The sequence below is a fragment of the Pipistrellus kuhlii genome, unplaced genomic scaffold (genome assembly GCF_014108245.1).
Source record: "Pipistrellus kuhlii isolate mPipKuh1 unplaced genomic scaffold, mPipKuh1.p scaffold_m20_p_6, whole genome shotgun sequence".
Taxonomy (NCBI): Eukaryota; Metazoa; Chordata; class Mammalia; order Chiroptera; family Vespertilionidae; genus Pipistrellus; species Pipistrellus kuhlii.
The window spans coordinates 65,045,470-65,072,665 of NW_023425562.1; the positions used below are offsets into that span (position 1 = coordinate 65,045,470).

The window sequence follows — 27,196 nt, forward strand, 5'->3', positions numbered from 1 at the left end:
CCCAAGTTAAAGGGAGGTGAGCTAGGACTCGTGGTTCCAGGGGCTGCAGGGTTTGGCTGGTGGGGGGAGATGGGGTTGCGGGATGGGTGGTAGATGGCAATGTCACCTGCTGTCTGCTTTGCATGTGGTGAGAGGGTTTCTCTGTGGCCTTTTTCAGACACGGACAGCTGTGAGCGATGGATGAGCTGCAAGAGCGAGTTCTTGAAGAAGTACATGCATAAGGTCCTCAATGACCTGCCCAGCTGCCCCTGCTCCTACCCCACCGAGGTGGCCTACAGCACCGCGGACATCTTCGACCGCATCAAGCGCAAGGACTTCCGCTGGAAGGACGCCAGCGGGCCCAAGGAGAAGCTGGAGATCTACAAGCCCAGCGCCCGCTACTGCATCCGCTCCATGCTGTCCCTGGAGAGCACCACGCTGGCCGCCCAGCACTGCTGCTACGGCGACAACATGCAGCTCATCACCAGGGGCAAAGGGGCGGGGACCCCCAACCTCATCAGCACCGAGTTCTCGGCCGAGCTGCACTACAAGGTGGACGTCCTGCCCTGGATCCTCTGTAAGGGCGACTGGAGCAGGTACAATGAAGCCCGGCCTCCCAACAACGGGCAGAAGTGCACCGAGAGCCCCTCGGACGAAGATTACATCAAGCAGTTCCAGGAGGCCAGGGAGTACTAGAGAGAGGCCACCACCGGGATGGAGGACACACATGCGCTGCACTGACTGCGACCGGGAGCACCGTCCCTCTTGGCCGCCTTCGTGTGTGTTGGCACGGACCACATGCGTATGTCTTTCTAAGTCACACTACGGATGTGCACCAGGCCCGGGATTTGCCATCGGAAGCCACCCTTGCCATCGAAGATGCCCACAGACCTCCGTGCAGCTCCTCCTGGGGGTGGTGTGGGAAAGAGGATGAGGACGGAGAAGCCAGGAGAACCTGGAAGCCACAGTGGGTGGGATTCAGTTCACACCCCCAGATCCAGAGTTTCCTAGCGAAGCAGAGGGAGGGAAAGAGACTGGAGTTTGTAAACATTATAAGTTTTTATCTATAACTTATTTAATATGAATGTGACTTAAGCATAACCTTTTCTCTGGAGTTGTCACCGGGAGACTGTTTCGTCGCTTCTGGGAGCGTGCAAGACAGGGCTTGGGGAGGTGGAGGAGAAAGGGAATGTGTGATGATGTCTTTAAAAATAACTCAATAGAAATATATCCAAACAAGAAAACACCCACCTTAAACCAAATATTATTTAACCATGAGGCACCTTGCTGAAGTCTCAGTGTCCAAAATGTCCTTGCCTAACTAAGAAAGGGGGTGGGGGTGTCAGGCAAATGGATGTTTTAGGCAAAAATCTGAGGCCTGGTTTTAAATAGGCTTTTAAAATAAAAGGCCAATATTAGCCTAATGCTTTGATTCTACTAAAAGGCTTCAGAATGGCAGAACTCCTGCTCATGCCTTAGTAAGTCCAGAAGGCTGCAGGAAAGTCTGACATAAAAACAGGGAATAGCACTTTTTCCAATGATAAGAAAGCAAGATAAGCAGGAAAATAACATTAGACCCCATGTCATCTATTTCATTTTAATACCATCTTAACATTTTTTCCCTTCACCAATATATTCACAGTAAATAAATATAAAAAGAGGAGGAGAACTCAAGTCTAGGAAATCCTAATTTTTTTATGTTTTAAGTGGGAAAATAACTACATTATTTTTGTAAAGTATTTATTGAGTCATTGAGTCTAGTGCATCAAGCAGTTGTAATTTGACCTGGTTCTGTGGTGTGGAACTTAGGGCAAATAAAGAGTTGGTTATTATGCAATCTTTACTTGCAAAACTCCAGGAAAAGAGAATATATAATAAAATCATAATAAAATGTGTTACCTACATAATAAATGTGTTACTGGCAAATATTTATGATGCAAATACCATGAAGAGCTCTGCTGAAGCAGGGCTGTAAGGCAAGGGCGAGAAAGGTTCAAGCCAAGTGGGAATAAAAGGCTCATTGATTGGCGTGGTGGTGGGTGGTGTAAGTCTTAGCATCTTTGGCACCAAGAACGTCAGTCCAGCCCCAGGAGGATGAAGCTCACTGACACAGGTACAGCATTTTGCCCACCCAGAGGTAGAAAGAGCTATGAAGACCAAGCCAGAGCGAAGGCTTAAAATAGCCCAACTGAGTGGGGCTGCTTCCAAACAAAATCTGCAATTATGGTGATAAGTAGAACTACTCATAATGCAAGTCATTCTTTTTCCAGATGACAAAAGCAAAGCTGACATAAAATAAACCACATAAGACCCTTCTTTCACATCCTAGCCCAATGCTCTTCATACTACATCAAATATTTAGTGTCCTCATATTCCTGGTGTCTTTGGTATTCCAAGTGATCCTACCCTTAGGTTTGCCTAATAAATTCTTGTTCTCATGGAAAATCTCTTATCAGTCTTTTACACTTTAGAATTAATTATTCATGTATTGCCCACTCTCAGTATGTTTATATTTGAGGCTTATTTCCAATTATGAAATGAGAAGCCTATTCACATCCGGAGGAATTTTGAGCAACTGAATCGGTAGGAAGAGAATCAATAGATCTATATATCAAGGGAAGCAGATTTGGTTTCTAATACTAGGTAAGCTATTTTTGCAAAGAAAGATCATTGCAGTGAAATGTATTACCTTTGAGGTGGTGAGTTCTCTGTAGGACAGGTATTCCATTAGAGGGTAGAGATGAAACACATGAGAACTTCAACTGAGTGAAGAGGAGAGATAAAAATGTATATCAATAACTCCCTCTAATATGTGTTCTATTAACAGTCAGTGCAAGGTATGATGGGAAATAGAAGCAGGAATCTGATAAGTACCTGTTGGTCTGATGGAGAATTGATATTTCATAAAGCAACAAAGGGGGAGGATGAAGTGAATGCATTTTTGAGTAAAAAAAACAAACAAAAAACAACAAAAAAAAACCCACAAAACAAAACAAAAAACAAAACCACTGTATGGTCCAATACAAGCAACTAGGAAAGAGTGTGGTGTTTCCTGAAGGCTAGGATGTTTCGAGTAATGAGCAGAGAAACAAGAGTGACAAGTTATAGATCCATGGCACAAGTGTTCATGTTAAGGATTTAGAATGGAAAATTAAAGGTACCAGAGCTCTTCCCTCCTACAGTGAGGACAACTGAGATGAGTAATGGTTCCAATGAGCAATTTTGATTCAGCCCTTGTTGATCTAATTAACTGAGAGCTGGAAGATAGGCTAAATTGGGAGCAGGGGAGAGGTACTGGACTCTTTGCCTTCTGAGAACACACCTGGCATTTTGTACCTCATGAGGATAGTCTCACACCTCTGGAAATTTGCTAAACTATAATCTGTCTCTATCAGAATAAGCTAGTTTTCACTCCCAAAGCTCTAGGAGGCCAATGAGTGATATACAGGGTCCCAAACCAGCCCCAGGGTAAACCCCAAGTAATTAATTCCCTCATGGGAAGTTTGTCAGCAGCAGAATAGGCTCTCTGCACCCTCCCCTGCAGCACCTGGAACTGTGACCTCACAGCCGCTGCTCTCATCAAATGCTGTGCTCCTTTACCTCTCCCTGCAGAAAGTCCCATTTCTAGTAACCCACTGGGCCTCTTGGGTGCCACTTGTGAGCAAACCTATAGTGGCAAACAGAGATGCCCAAGGCCCTCTAGTGGCTACACGTGGGAAGGCCGAGAGAGAGGCTGGGTAGGTGCTGAGCTTTCTCTTCAGCTGGGGTGTGTGGCCACGATTATAGCCTCCCAAGAGTTTCTGTCTTCATAGCTCAGTGGCCAGGAGGGCTGAGTTCTCCATCCTAAGCCGGGGGATCAAAGAATAACTATTATACCAGCCACTCTTCCTGAGCACACACTCTGTACTTCTGTGCTAATCACTTTACATGGGAGGCAGGCATATTAAATCCATTGTACAGAAGCCCAACAAAGCTAGTGAACTGGCCCAAGGTACTAACACCCCCACTGGCTGAAACCAGTTCTATCTAATCACCAAACCCACGTTCCTAACCGAAACCCCTTGTTCTACTCTCTTCCTAACTCTTCCCAAGACTCACAGGGTTGGTTGGTTGGTTGGTTGGTTGGTTTGTCTGCTTGTTATTTGTTTTGCTCCCACTTACACTGCCTTTGCTCAAATTGTTCAAATTTTCCAAGTATCCCTGTACCATTGTAGTATCTCACATTGGAGACAGAAAAAATCTGGCTTCATTTCTACATATCTGCTTTGTTCTCTCATTATACAAGAGAACTTTTGATCCTGTAGCTGAGTCCTAGCTTAGATTGGGTAGGTAGCAGAGCTCTAAGATAAGAACAGAGACTGTCTGTTTCCCCCACTGCACATAAACCTATGCTGTTGCCTGTTGAGTAGACCTCATGGGTTGGTGCTATGCCTCAGCTTTCCTATAACCCCAGCTCCTAGCACTGCACCTGGCAGACTTTATCAGACAATGTGCCAAGGGTGTAAGAGTTTGAGGGTTGAGTCAAACAGCCTGGTTTCCAGTCCTTGCTCCCTTACTTGCCTCCTGGGTACCTCCCTTATTAAATCTCTAGGCATTTCAGTATCCTCATACAGTTGTTGTGAGGATGAACTAAGATAAGAGACAAGAAGTTCCTAGAACAAGACCTGTAATGTACCATCTCAGTGAAGGTTGGGCAATGATAGAGAGTGACTAGACAACAATTATTGAGCATCTCCTAGTTACCATGCATTGTACCAGAGGCCAAAGATACAACAGTGTACAAATTCAATTCTTCCTGTTAGAGGATAGACAGCCAATAAATAAATAAATACATAATCTGAGAAAATGGCAAATGATATAAAGAAAAATAAATTATTTGATCACATGTGTATGTTGCATTAAATTTAAAGTAATGCTAGTTACTGTAGTAGATAATCCTTAAAATCACAGTGGCTTACCACAATAAAAATCCAAAGAGTATGTTTTTGGTCCAGTGGCTCTCCTCTAAGTGACAACCCAGGAATCAAGGCATCTTCCATATTGTGGCTTAGCCATCTACAAGTGTAACTCTCTAGGGTACCCTGTGGGTCATCTCTATTCTAGCCTACTCGGAGGACAAAGAGCAGGTAGAATATGCATAAGGGATTGCATAGGTCAGGTAAGTAAATATTATACATCACTCCCACTCAATTGACACATATCTGTCCACTGAGCTTCTCTGCAAAGAAGACTGAGAAATGGAGTCTAGTTGGAGGCCAAGAAAGCAGAGATGGGCTGTGTGAGTACCCAGCCAGTCTCCACTGCAGAGGTAGACCTCCCACTACCTGATTACACAAGGCCGGAATGAAAGCTAGTGGAAAGGGCTTTAAATGGTCCAAAGTTGGTGACTAAAGAGAAAGCTCCTTCTCATCCCATCAGCCCCTTCTACTTGGTATTATAGAGCTAAACCAGATCTCAATTTACTATCGATAAATTAGATAAGACCACCCATCCTACCTGCTCATTGGCAGGTGCTTTTTTAAAAAATATATTTTATTGATTTTTGTATAGAGAGGAAGGGAGAGAGATAGAGAGTTAGAAACCAACGAGAGAGAGTCATTAATCAACTGCCTCTTGCACACCCCCTACTGGGGATATGCCCGCAGCCAAGGTACATGCCCTTGACCGGAATCGAACCCCGGACCCTTCAGTCCCCAAGCCGACGCTCTATCCATTGAGCCAAACCAGTCTTGGCTGGCAGATGCTTTTGATGTCCTTCACATCTGCTTGGCACTTGCCATAACTGTGTACACTAGCCCAACTTTCAATTGGAAGCTTCTGCAAGCCTTATCTTGTGGCTTACTCTAGCGAGTGGGGCCCACTCAGCCTGCACAGGGGCAGACTGAGGTGCAAGTGCCTCCCAGGAAAACTTAACATTGACAAGCAGAAACTTGGAAGATCAAAGCCCAGATCCCTCACCCCTCGAGTGGGGCCAGTCTCAAGCACATTGTATACCATTCCCAGAGCTCCCAGGGGGACTGAGCTCCAGTTGTCCACAGTGGTCACCTGCTTGTTTAAGCACCATTTATTGACGTTCTTCCCCTCCTTGTCTTGCATTTACACTTTCCTACTCTTGCTCACTGGAATCATCTCCCAAACCCAGACATCACTTTATCCTTTAATACTCACTAAGCAATATTTAGATATAATCTTATTATTAGTGTCATCATGCTAATGTGGAGATGAGGTTATGCTGGTGATCGCTCTACCAAAAAAAGAAACTTGAATCTCATTCTGAGCAGAGACAAGAGCTCTACTAAGTTTCAATACCATTGAATTATTACCAAAAAATAAACTCCTAATTTTTACGATTAGATGCAACAGATAGAAGAATAACTCTGCAAAATACCTCTAAAAGCTCCTGAACATCTTTTCTTAATTTTTGAGTTCATCTCCTTGCTGGCTATAGACCAGTCCTACTCTGTGAACCACACTTTGAGCCACGGTGAGCAACACCCCTGTGAGCAATGATTCTGGCCTGATGTTCAAAAAGTCTAGCAAAAGCTCCTCAAGAAGTATGTGTGGTGAGGAGAGAGGATGGGGTTTTCTCTTTGTCATCCATTTACAATTTCCAATGGAAAAATGTGTGGGTTGTCACCATTATGCCTGCATAATTTCAGACTAATTAAAGGCTTGCCTCAGTAATTACTGGGTCAGTATATACGGAAACATATATCCATGTATACAGACCCTGAATACAGTAGTGTAAATTAGGACAGAAATCTTACAGCCAGTGTTTTTCTGAAGCTTAGTATTGATTTACTCTATGAGATTAGAAGAAAGACATTTTCCTCAATCAGAAGGTAAGACCTTTCAGGAACAAATTTATGGGACTAGCAAATCATTATTTTTAATTCTCCCCTGAGGATGTGCTTTTATTGATTTATTATTATTTTTTGTAGACACAGAGAAACATCAATGTGAGAGAGAAACATCAATCATTTACCTCATGCGCATGCCCTGACCAGAAATAGAACCCACAACCAAGGTATGTGCCCTAAGCAGGAATCAAACCCACAGACTTTTAGTGTATGGGATGATACTACGACCAACTAAGCCACCCAGCCAGGGTGGGGCTAGCAACTTTGTTGAACCCCAGCAGAAGAACAAAGATTAGATACAGATTTTTTTGATTTTTTTTTAGATCACTGTGTAGAGATTTGGAAAGCCAACACATTAAGACCAGTGCCTTGCCTGTAATGGCAAAAATAACATCATCCTTAACCATTTTAACAGCAGGGGAATTGGGAGGTTAGGAGGGGGTGCATGGTTGAGACACAGCTGCAATAGCAAAGCTGGATATGTGTTTTATGACTTTGCTAATTTTCTATCTGTTCTGGGAGTAATAAATGTGCCCTTATAGATATTCATGATTGCCCTCAAATTTGAGGGGAAAAAATCTTTTAAATGATATAGAAAAGCCTTTCATTCTTGAAGCATGTAATTCATGGATGATTTTCAAAATGTCATGTTTGAATTGGGAAAGAAACATTTCTTGAATTAATCAGCCAATTGCTTCGAGGATATGACTCAAAGGATATAAAAATTTCAAGGCTGACTTTTAAAAAATAAAAGATATTTTTTTTAATGTGGCTAAGTTTACTTTTCATAAAGGTCATGACCAAATATTTTATAGGCAGTGAAAGAGAACAGTCTAAATGCAGTATACCTTTAATTCCTTAGTGAAAGGGAATGGTAGCAGATCTTAACAAGTACCGCTCTAAAATGACACCATAGACATGCAGTTTCACTCTGTCTATCTGTGCTCTGCTTTATTCCCCTCCCACCACCACCTTTGGAGAGCTCAGCATAGGGAGGAGAAAAGCAAAAAAAATAAATAAATAAAAAATAAAAGAAGCGAAGCTTGGATCTAATACTCTTTGGTTATGTTGTCAGCATAACTAAAGTGAAGTCTTTATAAAGAGGAGGCTGAAAAGACCTATACCACTGAGGCACCTATTCCCAGGAGCCTCCAATCCACCCTACCACCCTCTCTTCCCCTCCCTCCCTCTCCCCCCCTCCGTTCCCTCACCACCACCACCACCACCACCACCAGGGATGGCAAGACCAGGAACTGATCTCCAATGGACTCCCAACTCAGAACCACATGACCATGATTCTTCCAGTCAAAAGAAAACAAGGACTCTGTGCTGATTGCTATAAAAGGCAGAACTTTCTGTCAAGAATGTTTTAGGATCCTCACCTGGGGATTCTACTGGTGAGGCCAAGGTCACCTGCTCCATGTCTCAGAAAAAAATCTACCACTGAGCCATTCTTCAGTGATTCTTCTTGTAGTTATAGGATGTTATAAAGAGGGGGAAAGGGAAGACAGCAGGGATCCAGTTCTGGAAGATCAAGTCTGGTTCACACCCCTTCTCCACAGCAAGTGCATAAATCTAAGGCTTGAGAAAAAAGTGCAGACTGACTTTCTGTTCCCTCTTCTTTGATATTCCATCTCCCCATTCCCTTTGCCACCCAACTGATGATCTTGTAGCCATTCTTTGGACCAATTTTTTTTAAAAAATACTCTTGGAACATTTTATTGGTGAGTAATATGTGTGTGTTGGTTTTTTTTAATGCTTGTGTCATAAGTGTGCAGCTCAATGAATTTTCACAAAGTGAGCACATCCATGTAACCAAAACTTATGACCAAGGTCAAGAAATAGAACATAAGGTCACAAGGGGCTCTCTGGGGTGATAAAAATGATCCATATCTTGATTATGGTGGTAAATACACAACTGTATGTATTTGTTAAAAATCTTTGGATTGTACACTTAAAATTGAATTCCATCATATGTTCATTTTACCTCAATACAAGATAAGTAAGACATTACCAGCACTCCTGGGCCCCCTTTCACTCAATACCTATTTCCCACAAAAGTATTACGATTTTTAAAAATATGTTTACATTGATTTCAGGGAAAGGAAAAGAGAGAGAGATAAAACACCAATGATGAGAGAGAACCATCCATCAGCTGCCTCCTGCACACCCTCTACTGAGGATCGAGCCTGCAACCCAGACATGTGCCCTGACTGGGAATCAAACAGTGACTTCCTGGTTCATGGGTCAACACTCAATCATTGAGCCACACTGGCTAGACAAAAGTATCATGATTTTTAGGCTAGGTTCTTTCTGCTTTATTTTGAATTTTAAGTTAATGGAGTCATACAACATATACTCCTTGAGGTCTGGCTTCTTTTGCTCAACATCACATTGTGTGGGTCTTCCATACCCGTTTGCAGATATAGGTCATTCAGCCTCTTCACTGTCCAGTATTGCACTTTTCTATTTAACTCTTCTAATAGGCAGGCATTTGGGTGGTTGCCATTTTGGAGCTTTTATACATGTGCTGCTGTGAACAGTCGAGGTGTCTTTTAGTGCCCATATACACACACCTCTACTGGAAGTGGAGTTAACAGGTCATAGGGCATGCACAACTTTAGTAGACACTGCTCAAAAATCTTCTAAAATTATTACATTGGTTGACATCTAGGAGTTTTTGAAGGTTCTGATTCTCTTAGTCTTCCCTAATCACTCTATTCTTTGATCTCTTCATTGTTTATATTTAAGCCACCACATGTGTACTGAGCACTTACTATGTGTGTGTCACCATTTACCCTGCTGGACACACAGAAAAGAATGAACAGAAACCCTTGTCACAAATGAATGGTTCATGGGGCTAACTAACTCCAATGACAATCATACAATGTGACAGCTAGCACTGGGTTAGATGAGGGTGTGAAGAATTACCACGGTTTTATTTAATAAACCTGAGTTGCTCCATTTTGTTAAGGAAAACAAATCTGATAATACCAAGTGATGGCAAATTGGTGAGAAAACAGAAATGCTTATTCCACTGTTTGTGGTGATGTTAACCTAGAGAATAATTTGACCATACCTAGTAAACTTGAAGTTGTCATGGCAGAACTCCACTAATTTCACTCCTGTGGGCCCTTTTTTGTATTATTAAAAATAAAAAAAAATAAACTTAATTTGTCCACCAACAGAGGAACAGCCAAATAAACCATGCTGTATTATTGAGACAGAATGTCATTCAGCTGTTAAAATACATAATCTAAAGCTATGAATCTTGTCACAGATGTGTCCTAAAAGTATAATGTGTAAAAAAGCAAATTTCAAATAGAATTGTAAAGTATTATACAATTTCAATAATTTTAAAACTCACAAAACAATACCATATGATGCCTGGAAACTGACGTAGGTAATAAAGATACTAAATTATGCATGGGAAGGCTAACCACCAACTTCAAGATAACATTTTCTTCTGGAAATGGATGGCAGTGGGTTAGGAGATGTGGGAAACTTTAAAGGAAATGTCTTATTTTCTAAACCTAAAAATATGTACACAGCCAAATGTTAATACTGGTTGAATCTGATTATTGGGTAATGTACAATTGTTTTATTCTTTTTGGTATAGGCAATATATTTTAAACTATTAAAAGTGAGCAAAATTGAAAAGAAAAACCAAATGATGTAGTAAGGTTGGATGGCATCATTCAAGGTCATTATTCTAACACCCCTTGGCACATGTGAGTCCACACACAGAGGAGGGTGCGCAGGCGACCTGGGCTGATGGTGGTCGGGACACCTGGAGTCACCTGTCCCAGGTGGTAAAGCCACTCCTACTAGCCACCTTGGTTCCTCCAAGAGAAGCATGCACTGCCTCTCCCAACTTCTCCCTCTTTTGTGTGCACAGGCTGGGATAAACAGAGCCTCTAGCCAGCCCTCACCTGCTGACTCCTAGCTCCCTCTCCCCTGCAGCCCTGCCTTTGGGGGATGGGAGTTGCGGGAGGAGCTGGGAGGCAGCATGAAAATGCCAACTCTCAGCCTCTGGCTCCCAGTTCAGGCTCAAATGCCCGCTTCCTGAACATCCCCTGCATGCTGGACAATGGATCAGAAAAACACCTCCATCACCGGTTGAAATGTCCCAGGTGAGGACCCCGGAGCTCAGAGAAGACTTGCCCACCATCATAGGAGGAGAGCCATATTGAAACCTGGAGATGTGTGGCTCCAAATCCATATTTCTTCCTTCTCTGTCTGTGCTTTGAATGTGACGATGGTATCCCTAATTATCTCTGTTCCCTCTGCACCCCTCCCCTGCACCAAGTCAGCCGCTAGGTGTGGGGGCAAGGGAGTAAGATCCAATTCTCCTCTGAGCACCTTCTGAATTCAAACAGGGCCCCCTGAAATCAACGGGTTTCTCCCTGGCCTCAGTCCTTCTGGGGGCCATGCCTCACCATCACTTAGCATTTGAGTCTGTCCACCATTTGCCCTGAAAAAAAATTAATTGCCAAAACCAAACAGCAAAAGAACAACTAGACTACCAGCCATGGCCGGCTTTGGCTGGATGAATCAGATGTGAGCGTGGCATGCCAGGTGAGTCAGAAACAGGAGCCACAACAGATGGCTCAGGCACCCCATTACTTCTGGGTGTCCCAGAGCCAAGGCTAAGGAATGCGCCTCACTTAGTCCTAACAGGGAATAGTCACTCGGAGGGCAGAAGAGCTAGAAAGCCACAGGTCAGAGAAAAGAGAGAACTAAAGAGAAAAAAGAAAGGTGAAATGACGGCTTGAAAAATCTAATAGCCTACCTCATTTATTTGTTCAAAAGAAAGGGGGTTGGTTTTCAGAATTCTACGATTGCTATAATACCTACAGGAAAAAGACCATTGCAAGTTAAATTCATTCTCATCCCCCTACACACACACAGGAGAGATAGGTTATGATTGATGATAGATAGATGGATGGATAGATAGATAGATAGATAGATAGATAGATAGATAGATGATTGAAAAATAGAGAGACAGAGAGAGAGAGAGAAACCCCTGGAGGGGTATGGCATCCTGTCATCCCTGGGCCTGATGCCCAGCAGGGCCCCTGGCACACAGTATGGCTGGAGTCTGGTTAAAGAAATGGGCTCTCTGACCAGCCTGTGTCCCACAGAGTCTGTGCAGGGCTCTGCAGTGAGCAGGAAGTCTCTTCGGTGCTGAGGGAAGAAAGCATGGGCAGTTCTGAAAAGTTGCCTAAGAACAGAATCTGCCAAGCCTGCTCTAGGAGGTGGCCTGGACTCCAAGGTCTGGGGCGGGGGCAGCAGATGAAGCTTGAGGGAAAGGCCCAGCTCCCCTCCCTGTGGCACCACTTTCCATGCCCTGCAGTGAGGGTCCCACTCCACCCCCAGCACTGAGAAGGGGCTCAGGGGCGCTAGAAAAGCACGGAATGTTTTTGTTTGTTTGTTTGTTTGTTTGTTTTACCAGAACCTAAGGCTCAAATCCATGGGAAAAAATGGTAGAGCATGCATTAAGCAAATATATTTCCCAAATTCTGAGAGAGTTCATACTGCTGTGTGGAATACTTACACTAGCTTTGTGTTTGAGGAGGCTTTTTAACCCTAAAAGCAGTGGCAGCATCCTGTGTTTGCAAACCCAAGAGCAAAACTTGGAGATAGATAAGGCTCAAAACAGGAGAACTTAACAAGTTAACTTAAAGAGAAAAGAAACATACTGGACACACATTAGGTTCTTTACAAAGATTCAGATAAAATTCAGAATAAAACCACATCACCTATTATTTCAGAGAGATGCTGTATCAATTCGCATTAGGTTTAACTACATTCGGTTAGAGAAAAGCATGATAACCATGGCTTAAGAAAGATAGATGTTCGTTACTCTCTTGTGAAAAACAAGCCTGCAAGAGATAATGCCAGGTCGGTATGGGATCCAGGTTCCTTTAATCTCTCTGCTCCACATTTCCCTTCAAGCCATTTTCAGTTCCTGGTCTAAGATGACTGCCAATGCTCCAGCCATCACATCATCACATTCATATCCTTGTCAGCAAAAAAGAAAAAAGCAAGGAGTGAAAAGGGGCTTTACAGAAGTTGCAGACACCACTTCTCTTTGCATCCCATGGACCCAAACTTAGTCATGTGGCCACACCCAGTTTTCAAGAGACGATGAGATATATTACTTTATCTGAGGCAGCCAGGTGCCTCGGCTAACAAATAATGATTTTGTGGCAAATAAAGAAGATATCAAAGAGAAAATTGGCAGTTTCTCTCACAAGTGTCTAACCCATGTGAATCCTGACTATGACAATTGTAGGCAAAATCCTTGTGTCCAGTGTGGGCAGAGCAGGTAAGAAGTCCCTCTGTGGCTCACCGCCCAGAGTAGGGCTTTTCCTCTCGGGTGAGCAATGATTGCTACTTGGGTCCAAGGAGGAAAAGGCTGTGTTCCAGGAAGTTCCAGGACCTTGCTCACAGCATCAAAAACCCTCCCTGCATTGCAGTGTAAACGTATCCCTTGGCCTCTTGGTCCAGGCCCGCTGCCTGGCCGCCTCAGCTTCCACACAGGGCCCTGGTGTGTTTCAGGCACCATTCACCCCAGCATCTATCTCAGGCCTGGCACACACAGTGAGCGCTCAAAGAAATGTTTGTGAAACTGGTGGATAAACCTCTACATTCACCTGCCTTTTGCAAGTGACTATTTCTCATGTGTGTGTAAACATTTTTTAAATATTACTGAATTCATAAATTTATAACTTCTTTCCATGTGTATTTTCTTAGTGATTTTCTAAGTGTGTGTGTGCATCAAGTTGTGGAGGGTTGGCAGGCAACAGCGTCAGATTCTTGGGCTATTCTGCCTGGGTTTGAATCCTTAATCTGCCACGTGTTTGCTGTGTGACCTTGAGAAAGATACTTAACTTCTCTGTGTCTTGGTTTCCTCGTTTGTAATATATGATTATCAAATGGTATACTTTTGCTCCGAGAGAGTGTCATGAAAATTTAATGAATTAACAATGACATTTTGTAAATTGTGTGTGTATCACTTTGAACAGTGGTCAGCACAGAGGCTTAAGTAAAATAAAACATTTGCAAAATCTCGTTTTTGTAATGTCATAAAGAGATTCTCCTCCTGAACAAAGCTAGAAAGCTGTGGCCTGGCCTAGAGGATTTTCAATTTGGCAACTCTTCAGGTTCAAGCATTTCTTAAAATGACCCCACTCCCAAGAGCAAGTCAGCTTCTCATCACCAAAGACAGTTTCTGGTAAGTCTCCTGGGTGTCCCATCTAGATTAGCGTTTCAGTGGCTCTATGAAAAGAGAATCTCCCCACCCACACATACACCTCACCCCCCATTGTCTCCACTGATGAGCCTAGGCAGGGACTCACTATATTTCTCGCTCCAAACCCTCCACCTGCCGACAACTCTGCTCGTAGCATCCCAGCCGCTGGCCATGTTGCAAGCAGAGACCAATTCCCTTTGATGCCCAAGACCAGACGAGGTCCATATGAGCCTCTCAAACAAAGCCTCCACTTTGTTTCTAAACAACTTAAGAAGAATTAAAGGGGAAATAAGAACCTTATTTTCTCAGGCTCCTTTGCCTGCTCACACAGAGAGAAAAGCCCAAGGCCCAGCGAAGGACCCAAAAAGACAGAGAGAGGCAGACTTTGGGAAGGAGACAGGAGCCCGCGATGCAGAATGGCTGCAAAGCTTTGAATACTTCCTAAAGGGTGGGGGTGGGGGATCCGTGATCTTTATCTAATCAGACAGTCTACCCAGGAAGTCCCTGAGATCAAAGCAAGGGGCTTTTTATTTAGCCCTGTGTCAACTTAAAAACAGCCCTGGCAAAGCCACAGATCTGGACAAGCTCACACCTCTCCCCACCCCCATGGCCCTGACCTGTCTCTCCCATCTGAACCCCCTTAACATTCCATTTGGAATAAAACCCTGGATGAAAAGAGTCCCCAGGATTACTGTAGGAAGAGACAACATATGACAGCAAGGCAGGAAACTTGGCAAAGCCTGTTTTTTGCTGACATCCTAGAACAGCTAGGTGTATGCTCTGGGATGGGTGCCACCATCTTCATGTCTCCGAGTAGATGCCCATCACCAACTATTCCCCAGGACCAAAGGAGTCCCCAGGAGGAAGGTACACAGACACTTCCCCCAACCTTCTAGACATTGTATCGAACAATTCAGAGCAAAAGCAGGCAGTATGAGGGAGCAACTGGACCGTGATGTGACATGATGAGAGACAGAGACCAAGAAAGCAAAGATATAGTCCCTGGATCATCTTAGGCTCAAAGAATGGGATGGTGAGCAGAGATAGGGGGGTGCATATAAAGCAGGAGAAACACAAAGGCTGTCCTGTTGAAGAAAAGACAGGTGCTGAAGGAATTGGGGACTGGTTCAAGAAAAGGAGGTCACTCTTTGGAAATTCAGTGGCTCAAGGGTCTCAAGGCAGGAAACTCAGAATCACACTACAAGGGTAGAAAGAGCTCATGTTACAGGAAATATATATATATATTAGAGGCCCATTGCACAAAGATTTGTGCAAATAGGCCTTCCTTCTTCTGGCTTCCAGCACTGGTTTTCCTCCAGCACTCAGAACCCAGGCCTTTGCTCAGGCTGCAGCAGAGAAGCCAAACCTTGAGGCTAGGCTTCTACACTCCTGCTGCAGTCTTCAGTCTTCAGTCTTCTTTCTGTGCCTGTGTATGCAAATTAACCCAACATGTTGGTTGGGTTAATTTGTATACTCACTCCTGAGTGGCTGGTGGTTGACACAGAGGTATGGTCAATTTGCATTTTTCTCTTTTTTAGTGTAGATACTATACATCCCCCCTATAAGAAAGTTCCCCCTCTTTAGAGAAAGCTTAGCATCATTTCTCTCCCAATGCAGTTCATTCCTCCCATATTTTTCTTCCAAAAATCATATAGGGCTTCCTCAATATGATGCTCTTCCTAAGAAACTATGACTTCTTTGTCATTTACTTCATTAGGCATTTAAAACACATATCCTCTTACTTAATCTTTATAAGTACTTTAGAACTCACATTTGATGAACTGGGTTCATCAGTTTGGATGATTTTTCTTATTCATGCCATGGATTATTCTTGAAGTTGATTGGTAAAAGAAAATGTTAAGGGTATTTAACATTCACCTTGAATGAAGATCTTGGACCTTGTTCTTCAACCCTGAAAGTTTGGCATAGAGGCTTCCTTATGGCAAAATAGACAACTGTTTTTCTGTCCTATACTTCAAACAAATACTGTATTTTTTAGTAGCCAAATCTATGAGAATTACACTATTTATTGTGATTTTTTCTGGATTTCTATGTAGTCAGTTCATCACTTTTAAGATGTGTTTTTCTCTAAGAAATGTTGTCTTCCTTCAAATGAGGACAACAAATTACACGAAGAGGAATTATAATTCTAATCCAAGAAACATTGGAAGTAATTGTTGATGTTCTATAGGAAAGCACTTTCACTTCTAGGTACCATCCTAGGCTCTGGCTGTGAAATCACCTTTACTAGGACTCCCTAATGTTATATGGCCCTTTACAAAGCATATCCCCATGGGACCTCTGACTTTCAAAGCTCCAAAGGTAAGGAAATGGACGTAGAGAGCAATTAAGTAGCTCTGCTTAAAAATACTGAAAATACCTTTTTATCTGTAAGACATAACTAACTGTGAGATGTGCTTTGAAAATACAACTTATAGCTCCAGGACTTAGCAAGCCTTAAACTGAGGAGGGACCCATACGTGTGAAAGAGGGTCATGCCCTGGAGTATTAGCAGGAATGTAGGATTTAAATTTGCATCTAATAACTCTCCCAAATGAGTGGGTGTTAATAGTGATTGGAGGGGAGCCTTTGGGAAGGAACTAAACTACGCTTCGATCGGCTTTCATTATGCTCTAATCACGATCGATCGTCTCTCTGAAATGTTATGGGAGCTCATGCTCCACAGAAAAGGCGAAATGATGGAGGTCATGACCTCTTCACATTTTCTTCCATTTCTCAGGGCTGGTACCGGCAGGTGGCAGAAATGGCATCCAATACCTCAGTAGAAGATATTAAATATATAGATAATAGATATTAGCTCCGTATAAAGCCGAAAGCACACTTAGAAATAACCTAGCTGAAGTTTCCTATTTCCCAAATGAGTAAAGCATAGGGCGGGGGAGGAGATACAAAAAACCTTGCTAATGCAGCTGAAGAAAAATACAGGGACTCTGAGCTCTGATGATCACCTGTTAACACCATTTGGTCAGAAGATACTTCATTTTCTGCTGCTGCTTCTCTTGGTGGTCAGTTATTTCTTTCTTGCTGATCATAAAAACAAAATGAAACAAATCCGAATGTTTCTTTTAATTTTGCACCAGTGTTCCAGCCCCAGAACTTCTGGATGCAAAGAACAAAGAGCCACTCCACCTGTGACCACCAGGGGGTGCCCACAAGACAGTCTGACAAATGGGGGGTGACCCTGGAGAGTCTCCCTTCTCATGGGAAACACATGTGATACCACAACTGAGACTATTATCTTTTGTTCTTAGCAAGGGGTTAGAGGTCTCAGGTCCCTTCTGAAGAGCGAGGTTGCACATCTGTCCTGGGAAAGAAAATCTGCAACACATGCAAGCCTCGTGGGTAAGATGTATTTGTTTAGAGCTCTCGCTTGCTCCTCTGATGTCTGTCTCCATAAATAAAATCGGGAAAATCCTGTCGCTTTGATTTCCATACAAAGCAGAAGAGAGTTGTGATTAGATGTCGTGAGAGGGCTCACAATTTTTGCTGCAGGAAAGATGGGGGAGGGGGGTTATGCAACTTACCCCTGCCCAAGCTGTTTCCTGGAACAGCCATCTGGTTGCCTACAAAGATTTGACCATGGACAAAACCCCTCTGCTTCAGAGACAAAGTTCCCTTCAGGAGAAAGGCAGATCCAAAATGCCCAACTCTTCAGTGAATTCCACCTACATCAAAAAACTGACATGTGAGCAATAGGTACTCCTTCCTCTTTCCCATTTGAAGACCTGGGTTCATGGGGGGAGGGGGGAGGACGACACACATTCTTTCCATTTGAAGACCTGGGTTCATCTATTAGGGCATGATTTTCCACAAATATATCATAAACTACTTGTACAGCTGATGATTAAAAGAAATTTAATTAAAAGAAGAGTAATTAACATTCACCTTGGAAGTAAACCTTGTTCTTCAATCCCAGCAGTTTCAAATGGAGACTTTTTTATTCCTAACTCTCCCCACAACGCCTCCCCCCCAAAAAAAACAACAACAACAACAAAAAACAAACAAACAAAACACTTCTCTCTCTTACCACTTGTTGTAGTCATAGGCTGTGCCTTCTAATTCCTGACCCCTGGCAACCACTGACCACCATCAATTTGTCCTCAAAAGTCATGTAGGAAGGAACATACAGTATGTTCTTTTGTGGCTGGCTCTTTTCATTGAGCACAGTGCCTTTGTGATTCATCCAAGTTGTTGGTGTGTGGTGTGTGTGTGTGTGTGTGTCAATGGTTCATTGCTGGGCAGTATCCCACTGCAGGAATATACCACAGTTTGTTTATCCATCACCTACTAACAGATATTAAAGTTGTTTCTAGTTTTGGGCAATTATGAAAAGTGCTGTAAATAATTGTGCACAGGTTTTTGTGTGCACATAAGATTTTATATCTCTAGGGTAGATATTGAGGAGTTGGGTAACTGGGTCATATGATAAATAAATAATTGACTTTGTAAGAAGCTATCAAATGATTTTCTGGAGTGCCTGTGCCATTTTTTAATTCATACCAGCAATGTAGGAGCATTCCAGTTGCCATTCATTAGCACTTGGTAGCGTCAGAATTTTTTATTTTAGCCTATGTGTCTCATTACCTTCTTAGTTTGAATTTTTTTAATAGTTAATGATGAACATCTTTTCATGTTTATTTGCCTTCCATGTGGCCTCTATAATGAAATATATTTTGCTCACTTTAAAAATCCAGTTGTTTGTTTTGTTACTGTTGAGTTTTGAAAGTTCTTGATGTACTCTGGATACAAATTGCCAGGTATGTTTTTCAAATATTTTCTCTCAGAGTGTAGTTTTTCTTTTCATTTTCTCAAAAACATCTTTGGCAAAGCATGTTTACTAATTTTGGTGAATTCCAATAGTTTTCTTTTATCTATATTGTGTGTTTTCTTTTATCTATATTGTGTGTTGGTGTCATGTCAAATCCCATGGCAGTAAGACTTTTCTCTGTTTCTTTTTTTTTGTCTTCTTTTTGAATTTTTATATAATTCTACATTTTATTTTGAGACCTATGATTCAATTTGAGTTAACTTTATATAAAGTGTGAGGTTTAGGTCAAGGTTCACTTTTTGGATAGAATGTTTAATTATTCCAGCATTTATTGGGGGGGGGACACATTCTTTCTCCTTTTAATTGTCTTTGCACCTTTGTCAAAAAGTCAGTTAATCTAATTTGTGTGGGTCTTTTTCTGGATGATCTATTCTGTTTTATTGATTTATAAGTATATAGCTTCTCCAATATCTCACTGTCTTGATTACTGTAGCTTTAAGGTAGTCTTTAAATCAGGTTGAATCCACCAACTTAATTCTTTTGCAAAATTATTTTACTAATTTGTTTATCCTAAATGTTTTTCTAATTTTCTTTTTTTATTCTAAATTCTTTATTTTTTATGTATATTTTAGAATCAGCTTGTCCTTATCTATAAAAAAAAATCCTGATAGCATTTTATTACAATTACAATAAAACTTTAGGTAAATTTGGGTAGGATTTACATTTTACTATGTTTAATCTCATAATCCACCAACATGGTTTGTCTCTCCATTTATTTAGGACATCTATGGTTTTTAAAATAATATTTTGAATTCCTTAGTATACAGATTTTTCACATAGGTTTTTAGATTTATAAATTATTTCTTTTTCTTTGGAGCTATTGTTAATAATTGTCATGGGCTGGATTGTGTCTTCTCAATATTTATATGTGCAAGTCCTAACCTCCAGTTACTCAGACTGTAACTCTATTCAAAGATAGGGACTTTAAAAAAGGTAGTTAAGTTAAAATGAGGTCATTAAGGTGGTCTCCAATTTAACCTAACTAGTATCCTTTGAGGAAAAGGAGATTAGAACACAAAGACAGCCATCTACAAGCCAAGGAGAGAGGCCTCAGAAGAAACCAACTCTGTCTTTGATCTCAGCTTCCATGATTGTGAGAAAATAAATTTCTATTATTTAAGCCACCCATCTGTGATACTTTGTTATGGCAGCCCTAGCAAACTAATACAATTATTTTGCCTTAAAAACAAACAAAAACAAACAAACAAACAAAAAACTGTTTCAGTTGTTCAAGGTTTTTTTGTTTTGTTTTGTTTTGTTTTGTTTGGGGGGGGGGGTTGTTTTGTTTTTAGAGATTCCTTAAGATTTTCTACCTAGACGAGTATGTAATCTGCAAATGGAGACAGTTTTTATTTTTCCTCCCTAATCTGAAGGCCTCTTATTTCTTGTTCTTGCTATTAAGATGGTTAGGACTTCTAGTTTAATGTAGAAAAGGAATGAATAACAAGAAAAGACATTCTTGCCTTGTTCCCAATATTAGACCTTAAGTATGATGGCAGGTGTAGGATATTTTAAATGTCATTCTCAAGTTGGGGATGTTCATTTTAAACATTGTTTGTGGATAATTTTCACCATGAATGGGTGTTAAAACTTGTCAAATGTTTTTTCTGTATCTATTGATATGAGCATGTGGTTTGTCCTCCTTCACCTGTTAATATACTGAATTGAATTGATTAATTTTTGAATATTGAATCAGCTGTGCATTTCTCAATAAGCTCATTAGTTTTATACACTGTTAAATTTTATTTTCTAATGGTTTTGTGGATTTTGATCTGTATTCATGAGCAATATTGGTCTGTAGTTTCCTTGTAGTGTGTTTAACTTTGGTATCAGAATGATAACGGCCTCATAAAATGAGATTAGAAGTGTTGCCTCTTCTTTCTTTTCCCAAGGACATTGTATAGAATTAGTGTTATGTCTTCTTAAAATAATTACTACAATATTCCAGTGAATAAGATTCAGGTCTGGAATCTTCTTTAGTGGAAGTTTTAAACTATATATTCAATTTATTTACCAGTTATAGGACTATGCAGGCACCTATTTTATCTTGGGTAAGTTTAGGTGTTTGTGGTTTTTGAGAAATTGTTTCATTTCATCTATGTTGTAGAATTTATGTGCACCTGATTATTCATAGTGTTTCCTTACTATTGTCTAAATGTTTGTAGGGTCTCCTTATTAGTGTTTTTTGTAGAGTCTTCTTTTTCATTCCTGACATTGGTAATTTTTGCCTTTCCTCTTTATCAATTATGCTAGAGTTTATAAATTTTATTGACCTTTATAAAGAACCACCTTTTAGTTTAATGGATTTTTCCACTGTTTTTATGTTTTCAATTTCATTGATTTGTGTTCATATTTATATTATTTCTTCTGCTTGCATTGCATTTGTTGTACTTACCTCTGTTACTGGTTTTTCAAGCTTGAAGCTTACATTGATTTGAGACTTTCTTATTTCCTAGCATAAACATTTAATACTTTAAATTTCCCTCTAAGAACTGCTTTATTTGCATCCCACAATCTTTTTTTTGTAAGTTTTTATTGATTTCAGAAAGAAAGGGAGAGGGAAAGAGAGATGGAAACATCAGAGAGAGAAACATCTGTTTGCTGTCTCCTGCACTCCCCCGACTGGGGATCAAGTCCACAACCCAGTGTGTGCCCTAACCAAGAATGAATTTGTGACCTCTTGGTGAGTGTGTCGATACTCAACCACTGAGCCACACCACCCAGGGGGCATTCCACAGTCTCGATATGTTGTATTTTCATTTTTGTTTAGTTTAAAACATCTTCAAATTATCTATATTTGTTCCTTTGTTTTCTCAATCCCCTATTTCTACTTTCCTGCCTGCTTTGGATTGTTGAACTTTTTCGGTATTCTGACATTTTTCCCAAGTCTCAGGTTGACTTTTCCAACCATCCAGTGGTGCTGTTTTCCAGATTCCAGACACAGCCACAAATAGCAAGAGCATTCAGGAATCTCCTGCTTTAAGAAAAGCCATCATGCCAACATTTTAAAGTACCTGTTCCAATAGAAACAGGAGTGATTGTTTACATCAATAAAAGGTTTATTTAAAGATTCTGTAGTGGAATATTCTGTCCCTGTTCTGACAAAGTCACCTTAGTTTTCTTTTGGAGAATCACCTCTGTCCCTCTCATAGTTCACATGACTTGGGTTATTTAATCTTCCACTTGTTTTATTTTTGAGATGGAGGTTGTTGTTTTTTTGTTACTTACAATGGGGGTGGAGGAGGTTCTTGATGACTAATAAAAATTCATTTAAGTTGTTTGTGTGGCCCTAGCTGGTTTGGCTCAGTAGGTAGAGCTTCAGCCTGTGGACTAAAGGGTCCCAGGTTGATTCCAGTCACATGCATATGCCAGAGTTGTGGGCTCTATCTCCAATAGGGGGCATGCAGGAGGCAGCCAATCAATGATTCTTTTTCATCATTGATGTTTTTATCCCTTTTTCCCTCTCCCTTCCTCTCTGAAACCAATATATACATATATGTATATGTATACATATATTTTTAAGTTGTGTGTGTGTGTGTGTGTGTGTGTGTGTGTGTGTGTGTGTGTGTTATTCCCTTCTTTGTTACATTCCATGACTCTGGTCTCTGAATTCCAAAAGGACAAGGACTGTGACTGTCTTGCTCACTGTGCAATTTTCTATGACCAACATATAGATATGTGTGGAATGAATAAAGGGTCACTGGTCTTCAACTCAGAATAGTTTGTGTCAGGGTGCAAAAGGGTTGGTTGACTTAAATGTAATGAGACTGGAACATGTTTCATGACTATGAGTGAGTTGATCCTCAGGTAATTCCTAATGTGGCTTTCCCTCTTGGGCCCTGGCTGTCATGGGCTCATTGACTATGTCCCTGGAGATCACAAGACATGTATCCCACCTTGGACAATCCCTAACAATGTTCTTTCTAGTTTTTCAAGAAGAATTTACTATCCTTACTTGTCTGTAGGACCAACCATGTAATTTTTGGAACTCCGTGCAAAATGAAAATGCAGGGCCCTTGTTCATAAAGCAGGGGAAAAGTGTCATTAAAGTTACTAAAATATAAAGCTGTTTCCTCCCATAGTTTCCTTTTTTACTTGTCATAATGTTTTTTATCTGCTATTCAATGTTCTAAGTAAAGGACAACTGAAATAAAATTTTAAGTTATTAGTGTGAATTTTACCATTCATCTTTACATTGTGCAACACCAGTTTTAAGTGCAACTACAAGATCATTTAACTAATGGGAGGAATCACCAAAATTATACAATTTGTATTTCATAATTTGTATATGTCCAGAACAGATGAAATGCTGCAGAAACGAACTCAAATGTTTTAATTTTACTTCTTTAAACACTCACAAACTACTGACAGACCCTACTTTGGGCTTAGTGATAATGTTATTTTCAGCAAACATAATCTGCTAATACAGAATATAAGTTTTCTTGATCATTCATGTTTTTATAAAATTGTTTTCTTCTTTCTGCCTTGGAAGCAAGTTCTGGTCTGAACAGAAAGTGTGGCCTCCCAGGGCTGTAAGTGCTAAAGTTTCCTTTGCATGTTGTAGACATACAACCTTAATAATTGCATTAAGTGTAACGCTGATGTCATTACACCCATGTACCGGTGTACATGCATGTCTTGCCAAACCTTCATGCATCACAGGTCCACAAGAGCCCTGTGCTCATGGGCCCTGGCAAACACCACCTGCAAATGGGCAGCCAAGAACAGCAGACCCACATATTGTACATATTCCTGGTGCACATATCTCGATTGCCCCGTCAGACTTCACTTACACAACACAAGTTAAAGGATAAAATTATTAAAAATGTCAAAATAGCCAAAACCAGTTTGGCTCAGTGGATAGAGTGTTGGCCTGTGGACTGTGGGGTCCCAGGTTGAATTCTGGTCATGTACCTTGGTTGTGGGCACATCCCTAGTAAGACGGTAAGACGTGTACAGGAGGCAGCTGATCGATGTTTCTCTCTCATTGATGTTTCTAACCAGGAGGCAGCTGATCAATGTTTCTCTCTCATTGATGTTTCTAACTCTTTATCCCTCTCCCTTCCTCTCTGTAAAAAAAAAAAAAAAAAGTATGTCAAGATAACAACAGCAGAGCAGTCATCCAAGCACTTGGCCCTTCTGAGCACCATTTGTGCAAATTACATTCCCATGAAACTGGCCCAGCATGTCTGTGTGGAAACCACCAATACAGCGATTCTGCATTTTATATTTGTTTTACAGTTCTACCCACACTTGACTTCCTGGGAAATCTACAGAATGCAGTGTGACATTTTGAGATCATTAACCACTTGACAGGGGAGGAGAGAGAAATTTAAAGCAAATGTGTCAGGAGTCACACCTAATCAAAGATCAATCTAAAGCAAAGATAAAAGCACCTTGGAAATTGCAACATGAGTCCATGGCCAGATAGGGTTTGATCCCAAATATTTTGGGAACAGGTCAGTGATGTCAAGGAACACATAGCTGTTCTCCAAAATGCACTAAAATAAAAATATTCACATTTTTTTTCCACCTGCCACATCCCCTTTCCATTGCCTCCTTTTAAAGAGACTAAGCTGATGTCCCATCTGTAAGCTATAATGTTCAAACCTAAACAGCTTGGTGGTATAAAATGATTGTTGTCCATGTGGAAAAAAAAAAAGCCTCATTGTTCTATCAACAAGAAATAAATTTTATGATAAATTGAAGGTAATATTGCCCTTTATATATTATAAAAATTTATTTCTTGTTTCATTTTTATTATTTTTGAAATCTTAAAAAATGTATTACACATTTATCTTCTTAAACAGAATGCACAGATTCTTATTTGACCTTTCCTTCAGAACTAAGGATGATCATTTGAAACATCAATTATTGTATTTTTTTTATTGGGTTCAACAAAGTTATTCGGGAGCATTTACAGACAAGGCATTATGCCAAGATTAATGTCTGTCTGGATCAGTGTGGGCTACTGTAACAAATACATCATAATCTGGGTGATGTATAAACAACAAAAATTTATTTGTCACAGTTCAGAAGACAGGAACCCTGAGAGCAGCGTGGTTCGGTTCTCGGTGAAGACCCTCTTCCTGGTTTGCAGGCTGCCAACTTCTTCATGTATCTTCCCCTGTGCAGAGGGCTAGTTAGCTCTCTGGCCTCTTCTGATCAATGTACTGATCCCACTCTTGAGGGCTCTACCTCATGAGCTAATCTCCTCCCAAAGATCTCCACCTCCAAGTACCATCACATTGGGAGAAGGGTTTTAACATAAATTTGGGATGGATACATTCTTCTCTTTGCAATGGCCCTTGCCATTTGGTGTTTATGATCCTGTTGGAGAGGTAAGGCAGGTGCATAAGTTCAAAATTCTTGGCAAAACACAGTTCTATTATATAAATCAAAACAAGTACTATTGGAACACCGAAGAGAAGGGAGTGAGAGAACATTATGATAATTCAAATGGGTCTTGAAGGATGATTTATGGTGGGCATGCTAAGGTGTGTACCATGCTAAGAAATCCACAGTGCTGAAATGAAATGATAAGTATGAAATAGAGCAGGGTGTTTTGAAACATTGGAACCACAGGTCATATGTTTGACAAAAGATGGAACTTATATCTATTCACAGTCGGAGCCATTAGAAGGTTTTGTAATAAGAGAATGACATCAGCATTACACTTTAATGCATCAATGCATTTTGAAATGTGTAGGATTGTTTGTACCTATAAAAATTGTGGTGCTATTATGTGTTTTTGACTGGTTATTATAAGTTTCTATTACCTTTCAGTTTGCCAGCTATTCTTGATTGTATCAAGATATTTATCTGGATATAGACACACTTAGATCTAACATTCTATTAAAATTCTGCCCCTAGTCTACTAATAGCTAGAAACCAAACAGCCAACATTATTATAATTGCACTTATGTATAAATAGGCTTTGAGAAATAGACTGAAATTTGCTAATTATCTAGATTATTTGCTGTTTTACTTAGTAAACAGTAAGGATTAGCCTAAGAGTAAAGTACATGGGTGTAGACTTCAATGAGGATTAAGGCTTCTGAAGGAAACTTCTGGTTTAAAATAGTGGAATTCACCATGACTATCTTTTCTGCCTACTCAAGTCTCATTACAATGACTGCCAGGGACTCTTAAAAAACAAATTAATCAACAAGGTCAAAGAGAATAAGAGACAATTTGCCATAAATGCTTTCAACAAATTTTTGGGAGGTGAGAAATGGACGGAGGAACGGTAATTACCTTGGCAGAGCGAAGAAAGGAGAAAGCCAATTGCTTGCAGACAAGTGGGAACAGAGCTGCTTCACCCCGAAGAACCTCTGGGTTGCTCAGTGTTTATAAGAAATGAATATTTGAAAAGGAAGGTGAAAACAAAGCTCGCAGTGAAAAAGGGCGTTTGCTGGAAGTTGGCCCACGGTGTGGTTGAGCCCATCACGTCTCCGCTCATGTGTGCATTCATGCAGCAGCCCTTTCCTTGCTTCCTGGCAGAAAGTTGGAGGTTTATTCTTCTGAGTAACAAGGCATGGGAAGCAGGCCCAGAGAGATGCAGAGATGAAGCAGGGTGAAATGCCTACGTGACATACTGTGGACACCCCAATGCCCTTTCCTCACCCTGCTTCCAGAACTCCTCTCTCTCTCTCTCTCTCTCTCTCTCTCTCTCTCTCTCTCTCTCTCTCTCTCTCTCTCTCTCTCTCTCTCTCTCTCTCTCTCTCTCTCTCTCTCTCTCTCTCTCTCTCTCTCTCTCTCTCTCTCTCTCTCTCTCTCTCTCTCTCACACACACACACACACACACACACACACACACACTGGCTAGAGATTCAGATTCTTCTCTAAAACAATCCAGATACATATCCATGGATAATGACATTTGGGAGTTCTTCAATGAATCGGCGATTCACTTCCCCATCACTCTATGGGGAGGTTTAGAGAAATGCTCCATCCTTAGTCATAGTGCAGCCTCCTCACCCTTGACTACAGACTGAGGTTTTCCTTCTGACATCAATCACATGATGTCTTTCCCAGCACCCAACTCTCTGACACCAACTGAATGTCCAACTGTTCCAGTCCCACCAATAAAGGGCTCAATATCATTGTGAAAGAATCATTTAAATCCTGTGAGTATTAATAAAATGTAGCTCAACATGCTTCCTTGTTTATCGACTCAAACCTTGTTTAAGATAAGGAAGGATGACAACTTCACTGGAAATGACTCATTGAAATAAATCTACATTCAGT

General features: G+C 41.0%; 1 protein-coding gene and 1 long non-coding RNA gene across 3 annotated transcripts in view; one reads left to right on the forward strand and one right to left on the reverse strand.

Moving 5' to 3' along the window:
• The window catches only part of ISM1 (isthmin 1), a 73,532-nt gene extending 71,658 nt beyond the window's left edge, over positions 1–1,874 (forward strand). For both annotated transcript variants that reach the window (XM_036417755.2, XM_036417756.2), the window contains one exon: positions 158–1,874. In XM_036417755.2, the coding sequence (XP_036273648.1) occupies positions 158–675 (518 nt within the window). In that variant the 3' untranslated portion in view covers positions 676–1,874. The remainder of the gene's footprint in view (positions 1–157) is intronic.
• A 10,807-nt stretch (positions 1,875–12,681) lies between these two features.
• LOC118707459 lies at positions 12,682–26,586 on the reverse strand. Its single transcript, XR_004984293.1, has 2 exons — positions 26,204–26,586; positions 12,682–12,863 (listed from the first exon to the last, which is right to left on the reverse strand). It is a non-coding gene; the product is annotated as an uncharacterized LOC118707459 (long non-coding RNA).
• Positions 26,587–27,196: the final 610 nt, after the last annotated feature.